Source organism: Cryptomeria japonica, chromosome 8 (genome assembly GCF_030272615.1).
Source record: "Cryptomeria japonica chromosome 8, Sugi_1.0, whole genome shotgun sequence".
NCBI lineage: Eukaryota > Viridiplantae > Streptophyta > Pinopsida > Cupressales > Cupressaceae > Cryptomeria > Cryptomeria japonica.
This window is the reverse complement of record NC_081412.1, coordinates 440,336,511-440,351,376: the sequence shown is the minus strand read 5'-3', so window position 1 is coordinate 440,351,376 and position 14,866 is coordinate 440,336,511. Positions and strand designations below refer to the sequence as shown.

The 14,866-nt window shown below is 35.0% G+C and overlaps 1 protein-coding gene across 3 annotated transcripts in view; it reads left to right on the top strand.

Moving 5' to 3' along the window:
- LOC131052257 (uncharacterized) overlaps nt 1–14,866 on the top strand; it is a 214,279-nt gene that overhangs the window by 62,952 nt on the left and 136,461 nt on the right. For 2 of the 3 annotated variants that reach the window (XM_057986890.2, XM_057986882.2), the window contains exon 6: nt 8–115. The exons of the other annotated variant lie outside the window; for it this stretch is intronic. In XM_057986890.2, the coding sequence (XP_057842873.2) occupies nt 8–115 (108 nt within the window). The remainder of the gene's footprint in view (nt 1–7; nt 116–14,866) is intronic. 3 annotated transcript variants of the gene reach the window in all.

Here is a 14,866-nt window from a genome sequence, read left to right as displayed (position 1 = left end):
ATTGCAGAAAACAAGAGCAACTGTAACATTAGTGGACAGAAAATCTGGGAGGCTCCTATTCTCTGAGAAGGCAAAAGAAAATCGAGAGTCTATAGAGAAGAAAGCAAGTGTAATGGTCAGTAGTCAATTTTTCTTTTGAGGATGTGGCAGTAATATATTCTTATGTTTTGGATATATGGATTGGAAACAAATTGACTAGGACAAGAGTAGGATTACACATTATTCTTTCATTTGAAATACTATCACCCAAAGTGATAATTCTAAGTTCTTTTCTTTCACTAAAACCTATCAAATCATAGCTGTGAGAAGCATTCTTTTTGGCTTTCATTTATTTTTACATGAACAAGCTCCTCATTTGGATGTGTTTCAAAGAAGTGGAACAAAGTAATACGTTATACATATGTCCCATTTTCCTTTTTTTCTTTGGATACTTAAAGTGAGGGTTCCAAAGAGGCCCTCAGACATCAAATTTAAAAGCTATACGGTCAGTTACAAAAAATAGCAGATTATGGAAACTTATAAATTTCCTTACATTATCGCCAACCATCCATCTTACAATATTATTGTTGGTCTTTTAATTCGCACCTTCTGATGTAACATACAATGAAACAGTGCGTAAAATGAACAGTTCTCCAAATTAGTGGGTCAAGCTCCCTATGACTTAGAATTTAGAAGATTTTTCAAATAAACTGAATTTAAAAACCTATTTTGTTTGTCTTCTCAGTTTAGAGCCCAAAGCGTTTTGAGCACATCTATACCAGATAAGAAGTTTGTAAATACAAACTATCTATTGTAGAAAATAAACTAATTAAAATTAAAGATTCATATGATTTTTAATTAAATTAAGAGAAAAAATCATGAGTTAGACAAAATCGAATAAAGAAAACACAAATGTTAAATATGAACGAATTACACACAAAGTTGTAATACTTATTTTGATAATAATTTCAATACCAAGCTTTCAGAAAACTATCAAATTGTACTTAACATAAAGTGATGAAACATTAGCACTTAGGACTTAGTGGACAATACTTTCAGCAAATAGGTAGGCTTGGAAATTGCCATTGATACCTTGATTCCACTAAGTTCAAGAAGACATTTATACAGTGTACAAAGCTGCATGAAATAAATGAAAAAAAAATAAAAAATGACAAAACTTCTTCCCTAACTATGACCGTTTGCATGATTATAGTTCATTTCAGCTCAATAGCTCCAGCAATGAGGATTAGTTTTTAAGATATCATTAGATGGTGCCTCTGATTTTTGCTCTTGTTGCTCAGGCTAGCTATGCATATCTTCTCTTGGCATTGCATTTTGTTATTTTGATGTTTTTCACTTGTAGATTGTAGGTGGGTTTCTCAGCTTGTTGTGTACTTCAATACTTAAATAAGTTTGAAACATTAATTGATATAAAATTATTAAAAAAATAAAAAAAACATATTATCATTTATGCCATTATGATTATCAAGTGTATTATTGGCTCATTTATTCTCACATATAGTTATTTTTAATTTTAAACTTTTAAGATTGACTATTAATATTTTACATTATTTTATTAGCTGACCCCCAAAACCTAGGAATTTTTTTTCCATCCCCGTCTCCATCTTCCCAGAATTCCTCATCTCAAAAACTTGGAGAAATGTTGGTTTTTCTATATTTTTTTTTCAAATTTTCCTGTTTTTGTGAAGTTTTTTTTTTCCTTAAAAGAAGAAACAAAGAGGAAAAGGAAAACATCAAATTAAGAGATCTAGGTACAGTCATTCTTCTAGGAGGGAGCTGGAACATTCAGATAAGGTAGTGAGAGAGACTTATGTTGACTATAAAATCAGCAGCAAGCACATGCTTAGACAATGTGGTTATGTTTCTAGCTTGGGATACTTCTCTTGCTCATTACAGTGATAATAATGAGGGAGTTACCATAACTCCTAAATCCTTGATGTTTAAATTATAGGAAAGCTTGAGATTCTTGACGAGAGCTAAAGTTTCCACTTCATCATTTGTACCATAAGGAATTTGTTTAGCACTATCCATATCAAGCAGACTTTCCCAACTCAGATAATGTTGCCCACAACTGCTATACCTGGTTTACCTTTGAAGGCACCATAAAAATTCATCTACAAAAATCCCTTAATAGGAGGCAACCAATATGTCGATCATCTACTTATTTTAGGAGCTCTTACCCCATTAATGGAGGTCCATTTTACAATTTTGAATTGATACAAACTGTTTAATAACCAATGGATTATTTTGCTAAATTGTAGGGTTGTTTGAAAGAGAAAAGATATGGTAAATCCATTTAAATCAAATACAAGCAAGAACTAGTTCATTTTCGCATGTAGGGTGTTAGTTTCTGTTCTAGGGAAATTGATGTATGTGACAATGAGAAATGCACAAGCCAATATGCCTCTAGAACTTTCTTCTATGTGCATACACATGCAAAAAAGAAATCATTGTAAAATAATGTTAGCATATAATGCAATAAATCCCCAAGACTGTGATATCATTTAGTCAAACTTTGATCCCCCTGGATAGGACGATAGGAAATGGTCATCAACAAACCTCAGATATAAATCATGAAAATCCCATAGTTAATACCGCTTTATTCTCATTGCTGAGTTTTTGTCAGTAGTTGGATTTACAAATGTTTTCTCCAGTAGCTTTGCCAAAACTTCCCTTAATAAATTAATTATTACTACAGTAATGCATATATACCTACTAAAACAAACATAAGGAAACAAAATCCTAAGAATATAATGGGGAAAATGATAGCATGTTTTGACTGTGAACTTAAGGCTGATTCAGTATGGCCGGTAAAAACTTATTTGTAATTGTAAACTCAACCATAGACAATGAGTTCTGTTAACAATACAATTTGTCCTCATAAATGCTTATAATATGAAATCAGAAGTTTTTGATTAGTAGGATCACTAAATTTGCAAACTGAGAGCATACACATCGAATTACAATGTACTTATGACTCTTGAAAACACTCATCATCAGATACTACACACAAAATGATATTAGACATAATGCCTTCTCTACTTTGTTCCCATCTATTTATAAGCATGACAAAAATCAATAGTAGGGAACAAGATATGAAGTCAATGACTTCTAAGAAAAGTGAAAGATGATACAATATTCCAATTTGCTATAGTGCCTTGCTATATGCTAATTGTAGCCTTTTAGTACACAAGCCCATGATGCTTTCATCAGCTAAGTCACCAAGTTTGAATTCGAAGTTCGACAACTTTGAAATTCGAATGAAGTTCGATTAGGAAAAAATTCAAAATGTATAAAATTCGAATTAAATTCGCCATATGTAATTTTTAAATTTTTTTAATAAATATATGTAAGATATCGATAAAATTGCCTAAATAGTTTAACATTGATAAATAGATTTGAAATCATTACAAAAAGATGACACATTTATAAAATATAAACCATAGGAAACATATGCTTTCATGATTGCAAAGATGTTCTTTTGTCAAAAAGGTACAATAACAGTCAAAGACTTTAGAACTTTAAAATAACTCTAAGTCATCAAGAGCACTTGGCTGGGATGCCAAATCATCATCATCTGTATCACTACTCAGTTCATCATCTGCAAAGTCAGGCTCATCTGCATCTGGCATTGCTATGCCTTCAAGAGTTTGTTCTAAAGAAGTGTTCTTTGCTGATTTGTTCATCAACAATTTCAAATTGCTGTGAACATAGACAAGATCTCCCAACTTTCCAGTCAACAATTTGTTCCTCTTTTTGGAATGGATGTGGTCAAAGCAACTCCACTTCCTCTCACAAGCTAATGAACTTGCTCCCTGACCCAAAATTTGAATAGCAAACTCTTGCAGTTCAGGAGCTGATGATCCATAAGCGATCCACCATCTATATCTAGAGATACGTGGTGAGTCATATTTGGCTTCTGCCCCTCCAAACATCCCTTCTCCTCTCTTGTATTGCTAACTTTGATCTCTGATTAGTGCTGCAATTTCTGGATCTGGTACATGCCTGCTAATATCTTGGTAAAGCCTTGCCATGATTTCATTATCACCCTTTCTATCAATAGAAAACAACTTAGGCTCCAAAAAGCAAGCTGCTGCATGTAAAGGTGTGTGCATCATTTTCCATCTGCAATCAACTGTCTCCCATATGTGCATATATTCTGCTTCTTCATTATTTAGTGCTTTTGAATAGATTCCTTACACTGGTCTATGCTTTCATAAAGCATGCCAAGACAAGGAGTGTCACCATCAACCATACAAAGTACTTCAACAATTGGTTCACATACAAGTAAAAATTTTGTTGCACTTTCGCAGAAATTGCTGTTTAGGATGATTTGGTCTATGTTCTTCCCCTTAGGGCCTTTAGAAAGCATTGAACTTTCCCACTGATTGGAACAAATAACAGATCTCAAAGATGCTTTTTCTTCAACCACTCTTTTCAAAGTGATATAATATGAAGCAAATCTTGTTTCACAAGGCCTCAACAATTCCTTTAATGCATGCTGCCTATGAATACTCAATGTGAGACGATGATTCTGTATGAAATTTGCAATTGCTCTCCCTCTATGAATAGCTTCATTTACCCATGGGAATTTAGCCATGTCATGAAGCAACAAATTGAGACAATGGGCTGCACATGGGCTCCAATATATCTGTGGGTACTTCTCTACAATCAGCCTCCCAGCTCCCACACAATTTGCTGCACTATTAGTTACCACTTGAACCACATTTTCCACCCCTACTTCAAGAATGGCTTCCTCAAATATTTGAAAAATATACTCTGAAGTTTTCTTGTGGTTCATGGTGTCAATGACTTAAAAAAACACAACACCTTCAGGACAAGACACCAAAACATTAATCAATGGCCTTTGACACATATCTGACCATCCATCACTCAATATAGTGCAACCTGTTTCTTTCCAAGTGGCTTTGACATCAGCTAATTTCTTAGTCACTCTATCTTTTGACCTCTACAAAAGAGTTGTCTTGATAGCCTCTGAACCTGGGGGTGTGTACCCTTTGCCAAACTCTGTAATTTTGTGAACCACATTATGAAAATGTGGATTTCTCGCAACATTGAATGGAATAGCACTTCTGTAAAACAATTCAGCAACTACATCATCCACCTATTGTTTCTCCACTGGTTTCCAAAAGTTGTTCAGTGTTCCACTCTCTTTTGATATGCTCATCGGTTTGGATTGCACAGAAGAGGAAGACATGATAGATGTGAATCTAGATATATCTCCTTCAATTCTCCGTTTCTTTTGTGCCTTCTTCATTTTGCCTACCATTGATGCACCCAACTCTTTCTCTAGAATAGCTTTAAGTTCTAGAGTCGCACCTTTACATGCTTGAACACCTCCACCTGGACCCCTTGTATTAGCAAGGAAGTGGTCCCTAAGCCTTGTTAAAGTTCCAATCATAGTTCCCTCACATAGGTTACATTTGATGTGAGTTCCATTTCGGGTCACATGCTTCCATGCCTCATAAGTTGATTTAGGAGGAGCCATTAAATGAAAATCTGCATGTTTGGAAAGAAAAAAAAAATAAAAAAACACTACATTCATTTCAACCTTTCAAAATAGAAATACTTTTAAGTTTTATTAATTTCGCAAATGACCTCTTAAAAACAGAGTATAACATTTATTCGGCTTGAACCTTTTAAAAACAAAATAAATACTATTCTTTTTGTATAAACATAAAAACAAAAATTTAATACATTTTTAGTTTTAAATTAAAAAACAAAATAAACATTACATTTATTTCAAAATAAAAATATTAAAGTTTAATAAAACGTTTATTAATAATTTAATATATTCATTTTTTAACAAAAAAATAAAAAATACTAGTTTTTTATTTTTGGTTATTAAACTTTATAAAATTACTACACTACCATTAAAAAAAAAAAAATATAAAAATGTATTAATATCTTTTTAACTTTACCAAACAAATAAAAAACTAAAATCAAATAATATAATATTAAACAATATAATAAAAAGCTATTAATATAAATTATATAATATTAAACAACATTATTTAATATTGTGTATTAAATTAAAAACTAAAAAATAAACATTATAATATTATATTGTATAATAATATATTATGAAACCTAAAAAACATAAAATAAAAATACATGCAGAGTAGAAGCCTACCTGTGCTAGTCGGGAGGACGGACTGACGATAGAGGTAGAGCTTGGGCTTCTGCAACAACTCGAGCTTCGACGAAAGCTTCTGGAGCTTCTGCAACGACGGTCGAAGGTCGGTGACGTCGGTCTGCAATGGCGGTCGAAGGTCAGGCGACTGGAACTGATGCGTCCGTGACTGCAAATCGAGCAAATTGACCTAAACTTTGCTATGTTTGCCGTCGTATTTATTAAAAAAACTCGATGAAACCCTAAAAAACACAAGGAAATTTTTTTTTTCTGCAAACACGTCATCCTTATTTTTTGGTACGAATTTGATACAAATTTGACCGAATTTTTGACGGATTTTATAAACTGTTTTAAGTTCGGCGAATTTCGAACTTCAAGGAAGAAATTCGGCGGAACCTGGTGACTTTACTCCTTGGTCCATTTGAAAAAGAAGCACTAATGACACACATTATTAGTCTTCAATCCTATATCCTTCTTCACAACCCCAATAACACGTGCTAGTGGTCTTCGTTAGAAGCATGTGGGTGGAACACACAAAGTTGATGTGTAAATAAAATCTACCATAAATATGCTCCCATTCAAAACTTTTAGCAGTTTTGGCATGGTAGATTATAATTTTCTTGTATTGGATAATCTTTAATCTTGTGGGCGGATGAGATAACTAACAAGCCCTTTGTTGATTCTATAAGAATTTTCTAGCTTGAGCGTTTTGAAGAAATCTTTCATGATTGGATCTTAAACAACTTCTATCATATGCAAAGTCTTCGAAAGGGTATCTCCCAAAGTTTATGCTATTCACAAAATCTATTGAACGCTTTAAAAAAATGAATTTAGATATTCTACTCTTCACATATTACTAGACAAACCCTAGGAATATAAATCAAAAGAAAAACAATTTCTTGGATGTTTGTGACTGGGGTGTCTGTTAAGACAAACAAGTTTGGAAGATAGAAATCTACTTTTTCTATCTTATTTTGTCAATAATCTTTGATGGTGTATTGCATTTCTTCAAGCCATTAGTTGGCATACTGGCTTTCAATTAGAACACGAATAATTGGAATTTCTAAAGATGGAGGATCTTCAGGGTCAAATGTGACGATTCTTGTAATTGTAAAATTTCTTGTTAAAGACTTTGCTAAAGAATATTGGTTTTCTTTTACCCATTCAATGGAATAATAACTTTGAAACACAAAGTACCATCTTCCAATTCTTCCTTGTGCTAAATCCTTATTTGGTTTTTGACTAAGTTATTGAATCATTAATATTACCCGCCAATTTTGGGTATGGTACTTCTCAGAATCGGGTACCGCTTAGAATCCTTGTGGAATTGAACATGGTTTGATCTTTTGGAGTTTGAAATGTTTCTAAGTTTTTTGGCCAAATCTTGGTGATTTTGACACGATTCCTACTACTTGTGCAAATTTCAAATTTTTCTTTCACTTTTTGAATGTTGTAATGGAAAACCCTAACCTTTAACCACGCTTGACAGCTAAAAGCGTGATTTCTGCACACTAGCTGGTAAACAATTATGAATCAGTTGCAGAAAAGAGGATGCAAGTAGTAGTAGGCTACCATAGATGAAAAACTCTGCAGGTTTTTCAAAAACTCGTGAGTACTCGTGGGTCAAAATCCTAGCCGAGTCACTCGCCATTAAACTCGGTTTCGAGTTTCTATAAAAACACGCAGCGTTTTTTGAGGAAATACTCGCGAAATCTCGCAGTTTAAACCCTAATTCTTGAGAAAAACTCATCAGGAATTATAAATTTGATTCGCAACTTCTATTTTTTGGCCATGAGACAGGATGCACCAAGGTTTTCATCTAGTTTTTGAGTGCGAATAAAAATATAATATGATTATATGACTGAATAACTAGTTAAAATGTAATATGATTATATGACTTTATTTTCAATTGTTCGATAAAGTTACTGAGTTATTGCCAAGTTTTTTCCCGAGTTTTTGCGAGTCTCGAGTTTTTAAAAATTTTTGGGCTTGCTGAGTCCGAGTTTTTCAACTATGGTAGTAGGCACGTCACTAGTTTCACAAGGTAAGTCATGCAATTTTTATTTTTCCCACTTTCAAAACCAATGTTTAAAAAAATAAAAATAAAAGAATCTCAAAGTTAAGAACATGAACAATTAAAGAATTCACAATTTTTTTTCCAGATTAAAAATAAAAAATAAAAAATTTGAAAGTTTTTTTTCAATGATTTATTGGAAAATGTAACTTCATAATTTATTTAAATTTTTTAATAGTTTTAATTTTAACTTTTACTTTTAAATTATGTAAAATTATAATTTGGTACTTATAAATGTTAATATATAATATAATGAATATATATATTTTTCTGATAATTAAACTACAGCTTTATGGAGTTGCACCTTGATATTAATTGAAAAACATGTATTACATCCGATTTCAGAGTTCCTTTACTTCAATTCTGCTACATATTTACATACTACTATTTTCTACCCTACAACTTTAGTTGGATCATCATACTTTCTACATAATACTTTTTGCAAACCAACTATAACATTACACCAAAACTATGACATTCCAGACTTTGGAGCAACCCCAGTCTACTAACCTTACTGCTAAAGACATGTGCGTCTTTTGCAAAAAATCCAACTATTAACACATGACCACCATTTTTTAGACATAGAAGAACCTAAGCCCATCCATGAGATGCATTGGCCATCATGCGGCATTTTGGGCCGCATGCATTGTGGTCCACCATATCCACTTTCATAAGTAAAGCCTCCCAAGAGACAGTTGTTTCTGTTACTGCAACTGGACTGATCCATCATCCTCATCTTCACTCACTAGCTCCTTAGACAGCAAGTACCTTTGTAGCCACCCAACGCTACCTTCCTTCGTTAGGTCCACCATTTTCTCGAGAAATAGAGTTTTTCTCGCCACTACCTCTTGCCACTGCACAATTCTCGTTTCATTAGCAGGCACCAAAATTGAGAATTTTTTCACCTCTTTTGCATGCCTTCGAATCACATAGTAGTCTTTAGGCAGGGGAATCATCCTTCTTTCATCCACATTCTCCAAGATGTCTTCAAGTTCTGTAAGGTAGTATTTCTTGACAAGTTTCTTGCATAGGACGCCCTCCATATCCTTCTCTTCACCGACGTCTAATGATATAGCAAATTCAAAAAATAAATGACACCATTAATGAAAACACAAAGAGACCCAGAATGGATCAATTTTTTCTTCATTCTTCTCCAATCCGTTTGTACAACCCAAAGAAATTACAATCTATAGATATTCGAAATTACCCTTTTTTGCAGTTTTTGACAACTTTCAGAGTTTGCCATTTTCCTTCTTTTGGTAATTTTCCAAACTTGTCCAAAAAATAAAGAAAACTAATAATACCTAAAAATCATAACTTGGACACAAACTGCCAACTTTCTAAACTAAAAATTGACAACTTTTTAAACTAAAAAATGACAACTTTCTAAACTAACTGAAAAATAAACTTTCTAAAAACTAGAAAGCCAAATCCTTGCATCATTCTCCTCTGGTTGAAAAGAATGCAGAACCTGTAAGTTGTCCTCAAACTGTTGCCACTTGTCTTGATCCAACTTCTTCAACTCCCACTCTGTAATCCAGGTGCTATCTGTTGTTGATAATCCTTCCCACTGTACCAAATATCTATTATGTTGACCTTGCAGAATGTAAACTGCCTTACTGTCCACATTTTTTCCATTTGGCTCTTCTTCCACATGCATTTCATCTTTAATAAACTTGGAAAAATTAACTTTTACTTCCTTCTCCTTTGTTGCAACTACAACATCCTCATCTTTATTTCTAGCTATACTATGATATTTCAAATCTTGAACATCTTCCAAAGGAACCGCTCCTGGTATTTCTTCACCTTTTTCTCTCTGCATCATTTGTAAATGTTATTCAATTTTCAATTCAAGATGCAAGTTATATTCAAGGTTATCTTTTCTTTCAAGTATATGTTATTTCTTATTATAATAAATCTGATTATTATCTGGTATGTTGCAGATGGAGAAAGAGCATTTATGAGTTTCGATGTTCTTCTCATAATCACCGATTGATATATATATGCCAATAAGGAGGATCAAGCAATACCTTGACCGGTCATGTCTATTACACATGACTGATCAAGATATTACTTGATCGCACCTCTTCAATCATAATCACATTTAACTTATACCAATCGGTGCGCATATATCTAACAAGTTTAACCGATGCTAACCGATGTGCATAGTTTTAACAAGTGAAACCGATACTTATCGGTATGTATGCAGTTATTAATAAACCCGATAACAATCGGTATATATGCAGTTATTAATAAACCCGATAACAATCGGTATATATGCAGTTATTAATGAACCTGATAACAATTGGTATACCGTGCATTAGTTAAGACCCCGATTATTAACAATGTTATATATAAGAATCGAGGGATATGATCACAACTAGATCATATATCATGCATACTCTTATTGATATAATATAAACCGAAAATGACATCGAAGAGTAATTATATTTATCAGACGAAGGAATGATGACTGAAGTCTTATCATAGTCTATCGATGAGATAGATGATTGAATGAGAGACTTCATTTATCTCTCATTCAATCATTTATCTTACTGAGGCTATCATTTATCAACACTCCCTCTTAGCTAGGGAAGATAAATAAAAGACAACATATCTAGCATCACATTTTTCATGATGGTCAGTATTCCTTACGTAATCTTACTCTCTAGGGAATCATATCACCTAGACATGTGACATGAAGTATCATCAATCATCTGATACAAGAAATCACATCACCTAAACACGTGATAAAAACGTTCATCACATTAACTTGTGATGACAAGATATCACCCAAGGACGTGATATCAGTATTGCCTAAGCACGCAATACTTTAAGAATAAGCACATGAGAATAGATAAATTCTCAACCTATCCAAGTTGTGGTATGTGCACTAACATTTTATCCAAATGTTTTACCACAACACAATCATGGTACATCCATGGCATACCGGAGATCCAACATGATAACTGGTTTGAACATCATAAGATCGTCACCTTATAATGTCTACATACAAGTGTTCATTATCTGAGAGATCGTCACCTCTTAGACATGAACACATGGGGTTAAACCCATAAAAGTCGTAACATGACAAAGAAGTTTACACATAAAACATCTTAATAAGTATAGGAGTACAAAGCAAATTAAATTTCAATCATACCAAGACCTTTTCTGAAGTGCTCAACTTTCACCCTTGAAAGTGGTTTGGTAAGAATATCTGCTGTCTGATCTCTTGTACAAATGTATTCCAACTGGATCACATTCCTATCTACCATGTCTCGTACATAATGATATGGAATCTCAATATGTTTCGATCTGTCATGAAACACCGGATTCATTGAAAGTTTTATACAACTTTGGTTGTTGCAATGAATAACTGTAGGCTTCATTGGTTCACCGAATAACCCCACAAGCAACTTTCTAAGCCATACTGCCTCTTGAGCAGCCATGGAGACTGCAATGTATTCGGCCTCAGTGGAACTCTGTGCTACTGATGACTGTTTTCTGCTGATCCAGGATATCATGGCTGAACCTAAACTGAAACAACATCCTGAGGTGCTTTTCTTGTCAGTTACACTTCCAACCCAATCTGAATCTGTGAATCCGTGTAGATCTAGTTCAACTCTCTCATATTTGAGACCAAGTTTTAGGGTACCTTGTAGATATCTCATGATATGTTTTATTGCTACCAGGTGTATCTCCTTTGGTTCACACATAAACTGACTCAAGGCATTAACTGCATAACAGATATCTGGTCTCATATTTACAAGATACATCAGGGACCCAATCATTTGCCTGTATAGAGTAGGAGCTGAGGGTTGTGATTCTGCTGCAACTTCCTTAAGTTTATGAAGGTTTGTTTCCATTGGAGAGGTCATGGGTTTGCAGTTTAGCATTCCAAATCTCTTCAAAATGTCCAAGGTAGATTTACCTTGGTTTAGTATAATGCCATCAGAATTCAGCCATACTTCCAAACCTAGGACGTAATGAAGGAGTCCCAAGTCCTTCATATCAAATTCTTTAGCAAGGTCTTTCTTACACTGATCTATGAGGTGATCTTTTCCTGTGATTAACAAATCATCAACATATAAAATCAATATCAGTATATGACCTTTGTTTTGCTTATAGTAGAGATTTGGATCTGCATCATTCTTTGAGAAGCCTAGCCCTGAGAGATAAGTGTCAATTCTTTCATACCAGGCCCTGGGAGCCTGTTTAAGCCCATAAAGAGCTTTCTTGAGATTACATACATGAGATTCTACATCATGAATCTCAAACCCTTCAGGTTGCTCTAGGTATACTTCTTGTGTAATCTCTCCATTAAGAAATGCTGTCTTTACATCCATCTGATATACTTTCCATCCTTTTGTTGCTGCAATGGCTAAGACTGTTCTTACTGAGGTATATCTGGCTACAGGTGTGTTGTGACCATTTCACACATCGCCCCATCGCAAATGGGGACCCCCTCTTTTTGCTTGTTTTTCGCTCGTTTTCGCTTTCGTTTTTAGGATTTTGTTAGTTAGTTGGTCGTCTGGATTTAGGGCCAAGCCTTAGGGTTTTAAATTTTGCCTTTTCAAGCCAAAATCCAGTCGTTTTTGAGAGCTTTTGAGCTTCTTTTTCTGGAATGCAAATTTTGAATGCAATGATTTCGCCAAAATGGTCTAATTTTCAATTAGAATGTTCATGCAGAGCTTAAACTTGTCTAAGTGTTGACCGTCAATGTGAATTTTTGTCTGATTGAATATTTTTTGACCAAATTTTGACTTTTTGAATTTTGATCCTGGGCATTGGAATTGATTTGTTTTCGCCTCGTGAAGTGTTAAAATGTGAAAAATCTTGTTATTTTGGCCTGTAGGAGCAAAATCGCTCCTGTCCCTCAGTGAAGGACGGGAGCTCAATTTCAAATATCTCATCATCCTTGCAGAGTCCAGACAAATTTTACGTTTGAAGTGATGGAGAACGACGAGATCTTTCCATTGAATATAAATTGAAGATTTTCGTGAGCACAGAAATGCCTCCAGGAGGAAAATCGCTCCTGTCCCTCAGTGAAGGACCGGAGCTACGAATCAAATTTCGCCTCGTCCTTGCAAGATTTTAATGACTTAGCAATTTGAGGACGTCCAAGGGAAGATGCTTTGCCAAATGAATATAATTTGAGATGCAAAAACGAAGGAAAATGACCTATATTGACTAAATCGCTCCTGTCCCTCTCCAAGGGACCAGGGCGAGGTACCTTGTAGCTCTCGTCCCTCTCCCAGGGACCAGAGCGATTTCCTCCATTTTGCAAAATCCAGACAAGGGTCAAGGCAAGTTTACGTTCAAAAACAAGGGAAAACATGAGATGAACGCATTGAATATAATTTGAAGATTTTTTGGACGTCCATACCAGTGCTAAATGCCTAGTTCGCTCCTGTCCCTCAGGAAGGGACTAGAGCGATTTTTGATATAATTGCTTTTCTTGCAAAGTTACGAATGATGTCAAGGCATGAACGAATAGAGGGAAGAAGGACGAGTCCGTTGAATATAAACTTGGAACCAGGCAAAGTGAGATAGTGGCCACAAGGGAAGGATCGCTCCTGTCCCTCTCCAAGGGACCAGGGCAATGATGATGATAATACTCTCCACGTAAGTTCAAGGTCGTTCCTCCAAAGTTCAAGACCGATCCAAGTCAAGACGAAGGGTGGCGAAGACATTTCAAGGCATTTCCATCAAGCGCAAGGTTGTAAAGGTCATCACATGGAAGGATTTGCGCTCTAAAGACCCAGATCGCTCCTGTCCCTTGGGAAGGGACCAGAGCGATATCTACATAATGGCATAGATTTCAAAAGGCAAATAAGTTTCGAGCAACCAAGAAGGTCGAAAGGACGTCATTCCACGCAATGAAGTTGATTGCAAGTTGGTACAAACAAGAACAAGCACATAATGATGAACTTCGCTCCTGTCCCTCAGGAAGGGACCAGAGCGATATTAGATGTATTGATCATTTCATACAAAATTCACGTAAGGACAATATATTGCAATGTTCTGGAGGGTCCATGGTATGACAACAAGGTGATAAACAAGAGTTTTGAACGTCCAAACATCGCCAAATCGTGTAAAGGCCCCACATCGCTCCTGTCCTTTGGACAAGGACCAAGGCGATACTATCAAAACACTCACGTTCCTTCAAAGATCAAGGCGAAGCGAGGTTAGGAAGTGCGAAGGACGACGTTTGAAGGACATTGCAAAGGAGATCAAAGTTTAAAAATCGCCAAGATCAAGGAGAAATAATGGATCGCTCCTGTCCCTCTCCAAGGGACAAGGGCGATGGTCCCTTTAATGCATCCAAACACATAATAAAAGCAAATGGGAATAAGCGCAAAAGAACACAAGCATTGATATTTCGAAAGTCAAAGATACAAGATGAACATGAAAACATGGAGATCGCTCCTGTCCCTCTCCAAGGGACAAGGGCGATGTTAGATGAAACACATGACATTCTTTGAAAGTCACGTTAAGACAAGGACGCACAAGGTTCTAAATGACGTTTGGAAGATGATACAAGGAAAGGATCGTACCAAAATGGAGAATTTCAAGCAAAAAACTTAGGATCGCTCCTGTCCCTCTCCAAGGGACCAGGGCGATAATGACCATGAGAT